At 34.1% G+C, this 12,958-nt stretch overlaps 2 protein-coding genes across 2 annotated transcripts in view; one reads left to right on the top strand and one right to left on the bottom strand.

Moving 5' to 3' along the window:
* LOC125870523 (uncharacterized) overlaps nucleotides 1-12,958 on the top strand; it is a 225,067-nt gene that overhangs the window by 16,827 nt on the left and 195,282 nt on the right. The gene's annotated exons all lie outside the window — the stretch shown is intronic.
* On the bottom strand, nucleotides 7,670-8,972 carry LOC125870529 (mavicyanin-like). Its single transcript, XM_049550986.1, has 2 exons — nucleotides 8,786-8,972; nucleotides 7,670-8,064 (listed from the first exon to the last, which is right to left on the bottom strand). The coding sequence occupies exons 1-2, from the start codon at nucleotides 8,970-8,972 to the stop codon at nucleotides 7,670-7,672; spliced, it is 582 nt and encodes a 193-aa protein (XP_049406943.1).

The following is a 12,958-nucleotide window of genomic DNA, read 5'->3' as shown; positions in this document are numbered from 1 at the left end:
ATCCTTCCAGAATCAACAAATTCAAAATTCATTTTTTTCTCTCTATTCATCGTCTCATGTTCATCGAATAATCATTCAAATCAGATTCAAATTTATCGAAAATTTGATAAGATACATAATGAATAATTGTTGGACAAATAATTTCTTTTATGAATCTCAAATCCACCATTGCAATAGATCGATGAGATGAGGAAAACTTGAAAATCCGATATATAGTAGAAGGAAATCCTTCCGGAATCTGAAGCAAATCCTTTCGAAATCTGAGAAAGTGAGGTGAGGTATGAATGATACAAAAGTGATGAAATGGTTGTTGGTCAAAATATTGATTTGTGAATCTCAAATCAACCATTGCAGCTGAATTAAAGATCGATGAGTTAAGGAAAAATTTGGAGATTTGATACATCGTTGAGGTGAAGAATCAAGAGTTTGGATTTTCAATGTATCCGTTATGGATTGATACAACAAACATAAACTCTAAAGAGATCCATACCTTTTATAATTTTGTGTAATCACTTTCTGAATTTTATTTCCGAGATGGATAGATTTATCAATACATTACTATTTATGTATCTGGTAGTTGCTAAGTATCAGATACAATTAGCGTTAATTCGAATTTATGTATCATGTCTAAAAAATTGTGTATTTGTTCATGCAAGAATAGAATGTTGTGTATCCGATACATAGAAACACCTAGATACATGATAAATGATATATTTAGTAGAAATTTTATATCAAGTATCAAAATTAATATTTGAACACGATACACTGTGTATGATAAAATTGTAATGTATCATAGTGTTGAAACAAAGATATTATACATTAATTTAAGAAACAAAATTAACTAGATACATTAAAAATCTAGTTAATGTATACCAAACTATAACCGTAAGATAATTTAGTAATTTGAACACGATACATTGTACATAATGAAATTGTAATGTATCATAATGTTGAAACGAAGACATTACACATTAATTTAAAAAACAAACACATCTAGATACATTAAAAATCTGAACACATATATATTAGAAAAATATGAACAAGAAAAAATTAGGAAAAAAAATCAAATTGATATGAAAATTGTAACTAATAAGATTATAGAGAATCCTTTTGAAAATCAAATTTATATGAAAATTGTAACTGATAAGATTGTAGTGAATCCTTTTGAAAATTGTAACTGATAAGATTATAGAGAATCCTTTTGAAAATTGTAACTAATAAGATTGTAGAGAATCCTTTTGAAAATAAAATTGATATGAAAATTGTAACTGATAACATTGTAAAGTGAAATTAGGGAGAGACTAAAGGAGTGAAAAAGGGAAGGAAATCATGTGTTAAGGCTGAAATACTTATGTATCCGTTTGACTTGAGAATTGAAGAAAAATAAGGGATTTTGAAAATATTTTGAAATGGTAGGGAATGGTGGAAATTATGGAAAATAAAGATGTGTATATAGGTAATTTATCCTAATTATTTTTAGACTAGCTAGGAGATAAAGTAAAAATTCTTCGGACAAAAGTGTGGTCGATTTATTCTTTTACCATGTCAATATATCCTTATATAGTCGGTCTTGATATCCAAATACGAAAAAGGGGTTCTACAAAATATTTTTAAGACTTTGATCGTATGTCCTCCACACAGACCTTGAATGTTTCTCTTCTTAAACTCTAGGGGTCGATTGGTGTGAGAGATAAAAATAAATAGTTTTGAAATAAAAAAAACAGTTCAGGGATAAAATTTTAGTGTCTTGTTTAGTTGTCAAATTTGAGATAACTTATTCCACCATTTATACCATAGTGATGAGATACCTTATCTCATATAAATAGTGGGATAAAACTTATCGACCATAGTGATGGGATACCTTATCTCATATAAATAGTGGGATAAAACTTATCACCGAAGAGCTTATCCTGAGATAACTTATTCTGTCACGACCCAGACCGTCGTGATTGACACCCACACTAATTCTCCGTGGGAGAACCACTACTACAACCCAAACCAAGCAACTAAACCAAAAACTAAAGCATTTAAGGATACGTAACAAGTTAAATACTAAAGAATGAAATAGGGAGTTCCCATAAACTCCAAACAAAAGTCTATCAACTAAACAAATGCAGAAGAAACACCTAGAACCTGAAAGTCAATGTACGAAAACATCTAAAGTTCAACAAGTCTAAACAAGAAGGGATACAACCCCAACTAATGCACTAATAACTAACTAGAAAGTCTAAGTCCGAAATGGTGGACATAGACGAAAGAGAACCCATGGCAGCCCGAAAGAATTGGCTCACCCTTGAATTTGAACGATCACTGATCTTCTAAGCGAGGTTTGTCAATTGCCGCCGAAAGATGCCCTGTACTCAACAAAAATAAGATCAAGTGCAGTATCAGTACACAACCACAATGTACTGGTAGGATCACACGATTATCCCACTAAGTGTAACATAAGCAAGTCAATACCACATTATAAACATATGTATATATCGAACATATATAATATTATCAACATTTATGAACAACGAACAACTTCACATTTCTCAAGATACACAATTATGACAAGTCATTGATCCTCTCATGGAACCCAAACCCACACAGTTAGTATACCAGAACGTGGTACCCGATCCAATATTTATGCTGGAACATGACAACTGATCTAAGTTAGTTATGCCGAAACGTGGCAACCGATCCACTCAATTCACCACAATCACAATCACAATCACAAGTATCTTCTCAAGTTCATACAATTTAGTCATGAATCATGACATTCATCATTCCTCTATCTCATTTACAACAAGCGTGATCAATAATGCAACATTCACATACATACTAGTATCATAATGAAGCAAGAACACACATACATCACACAATCATAGAATCACAACCATCACCTACCTCAAAACAAGCTTGAAACCCTAAGAAACTTGATCCTTCCCTTTTTCGGATTCGTTCCACTTGTTCTTGGTCTACAAACAATCAATATAATACGGGAATTAATAAACAATCACTAATTACCCGGATTACTAACAATTCTAATAACCCTAGATCATACACATGATCCCAAGTATCCAAAATAGGGTTGTTTCGAATCTAGATCAAAACCCTCCCCCATCGATAATTACCCATTCCAATACGTCCTTAGCTCTAAAAATCAAAAAGTGCAGAATAAAGTTGTTTAGGGGTTGCACGAAATAATGAGCTATTTTAATAATTTCAAGACCCCCATTTCACAACACACCTCTAACCAACGACACTTAGAAAATATCATTCACGCTAAGATCGATTCCGGGAGTTTTACTCGCCCGAATTCAATTCCGTAAAGTCGTATGGATTTATTAACAACTTATCTAACTACTCATGTAATCAAAATCATAAATAAGTCACCCAATTGTTACCAGATTTCCCTACACCTCAAAGACTCCAATTTCATCCAAATCTGGACTAGGTTGGGAAATTTCAAGTTACGACGAAAAAGATTTTCGACCCCAAATTTTTTTCCATTGAATTTTCTATAACGCGGAATCCGGTCGTTACAATAGATACCAATTTACCCATCACTCGTTCCCGAGTGACAAACTTAGGAAAAATAGGCTAAGGAAGGAATGAAGTAGTACCTGAATCGACGAACAATTGGGGATACCTGTCTCACATGTCCCTCTCGGTTTCCCAAGTAGCTTCCTCAACTGGACGATGCTTCTATTGAACCTTCACAGACTTAATCTCTTTGGTCCTCAACTTGCGCACATCACGATCAAGAATTGCAATCGGTTCCTCCTTATATTGGAAGTCTTTGTCTAACACAATTGAGTCCCACTTAATGATATATTCCCTGTCACCATGATATCTCTTCAATATTGACACATGAAATACTGAATGAACACCCAATAAATTAGGAGGTAAAGCCAATCTAGACGCCACCAGTCTTGCACATTCAAGAACCTCAAAAGGACCAATGTATCGCGGACTTAGCTTATCTTTCCTGCCGAATCTCATTACCCCTTTCATACGTGATACCTTAAGAAGAACATTATCACCGGTTTGAAACGCCATGTCTCTTACCTTATGGTCCGCATACTTCTTTTGTCTACTCTAGGCTGCTAAAAATTTAGCTTAAATACTCTTCACCTTATCTTGAGCATCCTTCACTAAATCAACCCCTAAAGGTTTCACATCTCTATCTTCGAATCAACCTATGGGTGATCTATATTCTTTCCCATAAAATTCCTCAAATGGTGTCATATCTATGCTAGAGTGATAATTATTATTATAAGAAAATTAACACAAAGGTAAGAACTTATCTCAATGCCCTTCAAAATCAATCACACATGCCCTAAACATGTCTTCTAACACTTGAATAGTCCTCTCCGACTGCCCTTCTGTCTGTGGATGAAAGACTCTACTAAAAGTGAGTTGTGTGCCAAATTCATCATGTAACTTCCTCCAAAACTTGGATGTGAATTGGGTACCACAATTTGAGATGATAGAGAGGGGCACCCCATCCAACCTTACTATCTCCTTTATATAAACTTTAGCCAATTGTTCGGCATTATAATCTATTCTTACCGGAATAAAATGGGTTGACTTAGTCAATCTATCAACCACTACCCAAATAGAATCAAACTTCCTCAAAGTCTTGGGAAGTCCCACCACAAAATCCATGACTATCTTTTCCCTCTTCCATTCAGAATTGACATTCTTTGAAGCAACCCTACAGGCCTTTGATGCTCATACTTTACTTGTTGACAATTTTGACACTTAGCCACAAACTCCGCTATATCATTCTTCATACCCAGCCACCAATAAATTCGCTTTAAATCTCGATAAATCCCTTATCAAGAAGCTCTTGAATTTGAGCCTTAAGCTCTCTCAATTCTTCTGGAGTCATGTGATATGGAGGGATAGAAATGGGGCGCGTACCAAGCTCTAAATCAATGCAGAAATCTATATATCTATCTGGAGGCATACTATGCAAGTCATTCGAAAACACTTCTCTAAATTCTGACACCACAAGAATAAACTCAATAGATGGAGTCTCAACCTTAACATCCCTAACATGAGCCAAATAAGTCAAACAATCCTGCTCTACCAATTTTCTAGTCCTAATAGAGGATATGATCTTAGCTTGCTTAGGCTTGTACACCCCTTCCCACTCTAATTTTTTCCTTTCCGGAATTTCTAAAGTTATAGACTTAGTATTACAATTAAGCACCACATAATAGGGGGACAACCAAGTCATGCTTAAGATTATATCAAAATCAGTCATATCCAAAATCACCAAATCAACCCAGGCCTGAAAATCCATAAACAAAATAGGACAAACACAATAGACATGGGCGACTATGACTGACTCTCCAACTGGGGTAAAACATGGATATGGGCATCAAGTATATCAAAAATCATAGCAAATTCTGAGGCAAATCGCACGGATACATATGAATAAGTAGAACCCAGATCAAATAACACATTAGTCATCCGGTTACAAACAAAAATAGTACTTGTGATCACCGCGTCAGACGTCTTTGCCTCATTCTTACTCGAAAAGGCATAACACTGGGCCCTATCATCTTGACGAGCCATTTCTCTGTCTGGTTGCACATTACCCCTGCCTGCATTACCATTTCCTCTATCTCCACGGCCTCGCTGGTTACCCCCTCGCCCACCTTGTGGACGCCTTCGACCATTATTACAATTTCCCGCGGGTACCACTGCTCTAGACTGCTGCTGCACGGAATCTAACACACGTGGGTAGGGGAAATCTCTCCTCATATGCCCAGGTTCACCACAGTTGTTATATGTATGATCAAAAGATGACATGCCGCCCATTGAATGCGCGACTCCCTGGCTAGCTTGAATCAAATTATGAGATTTAGTTACTGAGTAATTACCTGCAGAGGCGGGCATATCAGACTGAATAGGCTTGGCTGCAAGCGTTGGCCTTCTAGACCCCCTTGGGTAAGAACCTGGAAAGTTACCCGAGTTCTTGACCCTTTTTGTCAATACCTTAGCCTGACTGTCTCGCCTCACCCCCTCCACTTTCTTAACATAGTTTGTTACCTCATTAAAGCTCCTTCTTGCAGAAGTCATATGAACTTATAACACTTGCTATAGTGGCCCCGCCAGAGAGACAAAACCCAGCGCCAAAGCGGCTTGCACGAAACAGTGAGCTATTTTAATAATTCCAAGACCCCCATTTCACGACACACCTCTAACCAACGACACTTAGAAAATCCCCTTCACACTAAGATCGATTTCGGGAGTTTTACTCGCCCGAATTCAATTCCGTAAAGTTGTACGGATTCCTTAACGACTTATCTAACTACTCATGTAATCAAAATCATAAATAAGTCACACAATTGTTACCAGATTTTCCTACACCTCAAAGACTCCGATTTCTTCCAAATCTAGACTAGGTTGGAAAATTTCAAGTTACTACGAAAAAGTTTTCCGACTCAAAATTTTTCCCCGTTGGCTTTTCTATAACGACAAAATTCGGTCGTTACATATTCCCAACCAAACAACCCTTAAACACCCAAAAATGAAATCACAATGCACTAATTAAAACCCAACCCAGAAGCAATGAACAATGGGTAAATCCCAAAGTATATGTTTCTTTTTTGCTTCTTCTGCTCCTGCATTTAGAGCTTGTTTGGCATTGTTACTAAAACTGGTTATTTTTATAAGCACTTTCTTAAAATAATTTTTCAGAAAAATGCTTTTGAAAAAATAATATTTCTCTGCTCTCAGTAGCAATGCCAAGCAGGCTCGTAGACGTACAAAGTCTGAAATTTTAGTCATTAATATGTGTTCCAATCATTTTATATATTAGATGGTATAAATGTAATTTATTAATTTACTTTGGATTATCAGTTAACTTGTTAAGAATATTATTATTAGATTATCTATTTTAAATTGGAAGCTCCAAAAATATTATTATTAGATTATATATCTAGTCAAATATTGTCACTTGAAATGAGAGGTAAGAAATAAAATTTAGTTACTCATACCAGCATATAAATAATTTTCAATATTATTGTATTTTAACTTGTATAACTAGTAATTTGGCTTATTTGCCAAGCTATTAGTTCTTTTATATTTTATTTTAGAAAGTTGCTTATAATTATTTTTTAGACTGCTAGAAGATAAAGTAAAAATTCTTCGGACAAAAAGTGTGGTCAATTTATTCTTTTACCATGTTAATATATCCTTATTTAGTTGGTCTTGATAGTCCAAATATGAAAAGGGGTTCTACAAAATATATTTAAGACTTTGATGGTATGTCCTCCACACATACCTTGAATGTTTCTCTTCTTAAACTTTAGGGGTCGTTTGATGTGAGGGATAAAAAAATAAATAGACATGAAATTAAAAAAACAGTTCAGGGATAAATTTTTGGTGTCTTGTTTGGTTGCCAAGTTTGGGATAACTTATCCTACCATTTATACCATAGTGATGGGATTATCTCATATAAATAGTGGGATAAAACTTATCGCAAGATAGCTTATCCTGAGATAACTTATTCCCAACCAAACGACCCCTTAATCACCTGAAAAGGAAATCGCAATGCACTAATTAAAACCCAACACATGAGCAATGAACAATGGGTAAACCCCAAAATTCTTTTTAATACATAACCATTAATACCCTACAACATTGGGTTAGCCCCTAGTACAAATTAAAATACATAATCTGCACCAATGACAATCATGAATAAAGTAAGGCTAAGCCCAAGCCCATTATTAATGAACAATGAAGGTGCACTGCTCTTAGCTGGGGCAGGTGCAGTTACATGGACACTAGTAGTAGATAAGGCTGTTGCAGGAGCTGGGCTTGGGCTTCCAGTTGGAAAATCCCTGGGCCGAAAAACTTTAGGTACCCTGACATCAACCTTTTGACCGGTTAGACAGTGGCCCGGAAAACCACAAATACAGTAATAGTGACCCGGACCCATGATGGTGATGGAGTCGTTGCCGGAAGAGTAACTCCTGATGGGATTCGCGGCGTTACAATTATGGTAATCATGGAGGCTCACTCGCAGGACGTTGTTTTGTGTTTTGTCATACACAAATACTGCAGTATTATTAACGTGAAAATCAATGAAAATTCAACCGTATAGAAACTTTTGATTTCTATTAATTCACATATCACAAATCTTTATTTTTGTATAAGTCATACATGAAAAGAGTCAAAAATATTTATGAACTATTTGAAATGAGATATAGACATAGTTTGCACATTCATATTTATTAGATTTAAATCTTAAATCTACCTTTAATCAAAGGAAACAATTTACTTAGTCATCATTCAACAATAATATTACAAGCACAAAAATAAAGGCTTAGGTTTATCATAAGGAAACTTTCTCAATAAAATCTAATCTCATTGTTTCAAATCTAAAAAATTATTCATCCAATTAAGATTTTTAAACTCCCTATTAACTTATAGTCTTTATGTGAAAGATAATAACTAAGAAATCTTTTCTTTTACTTTTCTATCACTTGAATAAGCCAAACAGTTTTGTCTTACAAATTGTTAGTCAAGAACAAGGGTACTTTACTGATCGAATTTAGTAAATTTTTTGTCCAAATTATGTATTTATTGAATGTATATAAATTAGTATTAATTTGGAAATTAATAACTAAAATTCTAAATTCACGAACCTCAAATCATAATTTCACCTCTACTCAAGAATTCAATCGGATCTCAAAATTAACAAATCTAAAAATAATACCAGAATAAAATTGATATTTAAAACAAATTAAAAAAAGCGTTATGAGCAAGGCGGACTTACCGAGAATGTCACCGACCTGAAACTTTTTTGTTGCAGCCCATACACGATAATTAACATTGGCGCTACCGAACGTCCAACCAGCATCATCACCAACTTTGTACACAGCAGCACCAGTGAGAGTGGCCATAAAAAAGCTAAAAACAATCGTTATCGAGAGAAAAAACATAGCAACTTTCATAAAACCCATGAGTACTCAACAATAACAAGAGATTTTTTTAGTAGTTGGTCTAAAATAAGTAGTAATTAACTAAGAAGATTCAAATGAAAGGTGAAGTTATAGAAGTGTTCTTATATATAACGTTAATTGTGTAGAATAAGCGAAGAAAACGCCAAAATTAAGTTTGTGTAGCATTAGAACTCACAAATAATGCGTGAATAATTAAGAGTTTATACATGTGAGGCGAGATATATGTGCATTTGTCCACAGGTTAGCGATATTATATATGTTGATGTTTGCTAATGTGATTTCAAATACCCATTCAAATTAAAAGATCAATTTAAGTATGGTCAACATGATTACACTAATTATTTTTATTTTGATGACTTTATATTTATTACTCTCTTCCTTTTACTTATCAAGAATGGTAAGAATGTGTTTGACATGAAAAGAAGATATTGAAAAATATTCTTTAGAAAAAATAAGTAATTTTTATTTATTTTATTGTATTCGTTATGTAAACAAAAAAAGTACTTGTATATAATTTAGATACATATTATGAATGATGAAGGTAGAGGTAAGGGTGGGAGTGGTGGAAAATGGGGTTATAAGGTTGGGTGAAAACGAGGTGCATTGGAGGGTGGATGAAAATTAATGTAAAATATCATTAGCGAAATTTGTTTTATCAATTTGCCCAAGAAAAATCATATTCTATTGTAAAATAGATGTCCGCATATTATATTTGTATTGTATAATAGATGTACAGACAATATGCTTTGTGTTTTAGAAAGGATATACATACAATATACATTAGGTTATAAAATAGATATATACACAATATACTATGTATTGTAAACTAGTTGTCTATACAAATTTGGTGCTCAAGTATATCCAATGGTACCAATATATATGTCAAGTAACAAAAATATAAGGCAAAAACAAGTGAAAAGAAAATACTACACTTGTTCTTTTCTCTTCTATCTTTCTTCTTCGTTTTACTACATTGTCTTTATTCTATAACATATTCCTGACTTTGTTTTAATAGAATAAAAATTAGTAAAAAAATTGATCAACCAAACATAAAAAAAATTTAAAGAATTTCCTCCCTACTGAACACTCCCTAAAAGTAAATTTTTCCTTTTATAAATCTGGAATGAATTAATTACTTATTTTTCCAACTTTATTTTTTTACTAAATAAATATTTTTCAACCTGATTGGTATTCAGATTTAAATTTCTAAAGTACCATTAATTAATAAGGATAATAGTAAAATAAATGAATGACTAATATTTTTTTTCAGAAAATACAAGAAAAAAGTATATTGCATACAATATACAACGTTTTAAACTATTCATGTATGGTTTAGCTTGCGTCAAATTCAATATGGTTATCCCTAATTTAAGTATTCAAAAGTTACTAACATAAGTTACTTTTACGTTTAGTTATAATTACGAAGATGAAATATAAAATTTAAAATTTTGAGTTTTTGAAGATGTGATTTTTAAAATTTAAAGTTGTGTTTGGATATCTTTTTTTGAAGTTTTGTGAGTTGACGTCCCAAAAACTTAGAAACTAATTAGAGCCAGCTTTTGAGATCAATTTTTCAAAATCTAATCAAATTTCATGATCAAACAGATACTTGAAAACAATTTTTCAAAAGGCAAAACTACCTAACTAGACATACATCACTACCATATATACTAATTTTTTGGTAAGTAACATGATTTTATTAATCACCAAGAATCAGAATTACAAACCCACAGTCAACTTATCACAGTCGACTGTCTCAAGGATTTGAGTAAATCTCACACGACTCATAGACTAGAGAAGAGGCAACATGCACTATTCTTCTGCTAGTAGCCAAAAAAGAAAATTCCTTTAGCATTACAGAAAAAATCCACCTCTTTGGCAAGAACTTCAATTTGCTTGATCTGTTTCTCAAAGACTTTACGGTTCCTTTCTCTCCAAACATTATAGATCAACTTGAAAATTGCTGCTGCTTGGGATTTCCCTTTAGCATTACAGATAGCCCAATCCACATATTGATCCCAGTGCCAGCTGTGAAGTGATGTTTCTGCAGCCATATCAAAAATGTGTTCCACAAGCTGTTAACAAGACTACAAGTCACAAAAAGATGCAACAAATGGCTGCAAAAGATATATTAAGGATCAACTCTCATCCCCTATTTCAGTAGTCTATCTTGAGTAAGCAGTTTGCCTTGGAGATGAAGCTATATGGTGAATACAACTTTGGCTCTAGCATCAGACCCGCATATAAGACATTTTCATGGTACCCTCTATCTATTTCCTAGCAGCTTGTGATATATTTGTCTACTAAAACTCTTACCATTCAAGCAAGGATGGGAATTAGCTCCAAGAGTACTTATTGCCTTCATAATCCTTCTTAACATCCAGCTAGCTTGGGCAGGGATAAGTAGTCTCCTTTTATGTAGTCTATATGAACTCACCTAATCCAAAGATTGTCTTGTTTATGTGCTTAGTCCCCGTAAGTCTTAGTTAAGGCAACTTTGTTCCATAACTTTAGGTTGATTAGATTCATTCCACCAACACACTTGGGCGTACATAACTTGTCCCAAGACACCAATGTTTCTTTTGTGATGGTTTTGATGTTTGTCCAGATATATCTTCTACAATGTGCCTCGATCAATTTCATTACCTTGCCAGGGATTTAAAAGAGTTTTGACCAATATGCTTGGATACCAAATAATACTGACTGAACCAAACTGCATTCTGCAAGCATAAGATAATTGCTTGGTGGCTGTCTATGAAGATATCTTGGCTACCATTTTTTCAATCAAAGGTTGCTATTGCATAATAGTTAACTTCTTAGGGGCCATAGGAACTACCAGATACTTGTTCTAACTCCACCAATATAGACTGAACTTTTATCCATATTAGCCTGTAAACCTGAAGTAGTAGTAAATTGGTGGAAACAAGTTTGGAGGCAAGTAACAAAATCTACATCACCTCTAGCAAAACGAAGTAAGTCATCTGCAAAACTAAGATGAGTTATCCCAAATTTAGCACATTTGGGGTTGTATTTGAACTCCTTCATATCCTTGAGAGTGGTCAGACTTCTGCTTAAATATTCCATGGTGAGAAAATCAACACATTGTGATGCCAAACAATCAAATTCCTCCATTGATGAACATCAAGTTCATATGAGAAAGGAAGAAGAAAGTTCTGGAAGAGCTAAATGGAAAAGAAATTGTTTCATTGAATGAAAAATTAAGTGGTGATTGTTACATGTGACTCTGTATATATAGATACACGAATTGTAAGCTAGCTAACCAACTTATGCAAAATCTGACTTTCTGTAACCAACTCTAACTAACTAACTCTGTGAAGCAGTAACAATGCTAACTAACTCTGTGAACTTTAACTAACTAACTTATATTTCATCACCCCCCCGCAAGTTGGAGGTAAGTGAGTTTACAGACAACTTGGTTAATAGTGTAGTATGTTTAACTCCAGTTAAAGCCTTTGTAAAAATGTCTGCCAACTGTGAATCAGTGGAGATGTGGTGAAGTGTGATCAGGCCTTGTTGAAGTTTGTCACTAACAAAATGGGAATCGATCTCTATATGTTTTGTCTTTTCATGAAAAATTGGATTCTTGGCAATGTGTACTGCAGCTTGACTATCACAGAAAACCTGTATTGGCAAGGAGCAATGCACACACAATTCATTCAGTAACCTTTCAAACCATACTAGCTCTCCTACGACCTGTCTCATAGCTCTGTATTCTACTTCTGTAGAGGATAAAGAAACTGTGGCTTGTTTCTTAGACTTCCAACTGATAGGACTATCACCCATAAGCACTAGATAACCACTAACTGACTTCCTTGAATCAGGACAAGCAGCCCAGTCTGAGTCACAATAGGCACTAACAGTAAGGTCAGGTTTGTTTGATATGAAGATTCCCATTGTAGGATCTTGTCTCAAGTATCGAAGAACATGATAACCTACTTTCAAGTGTGGTTCTCTGGGTGTTTGTA

The sequence above is a fragment of the Solanum stenotomum genome, chromosome 7, assembly GCF_019186545.1.
Source record: "Solanum stenotomum isolate F172 chromosome 7, ASM1918654v1, whole genome shotgun sequence".
Taxonomy (NCBI): Eukaryota; Viridiplantae; Streptophyta; class Magnoliopsida; order Solanales; family Solanaceae; genus Solanum; species Solanum stenotomum.
This window is presented reverse-complemented; position numbering and strand designations above follow the sequence as displayed.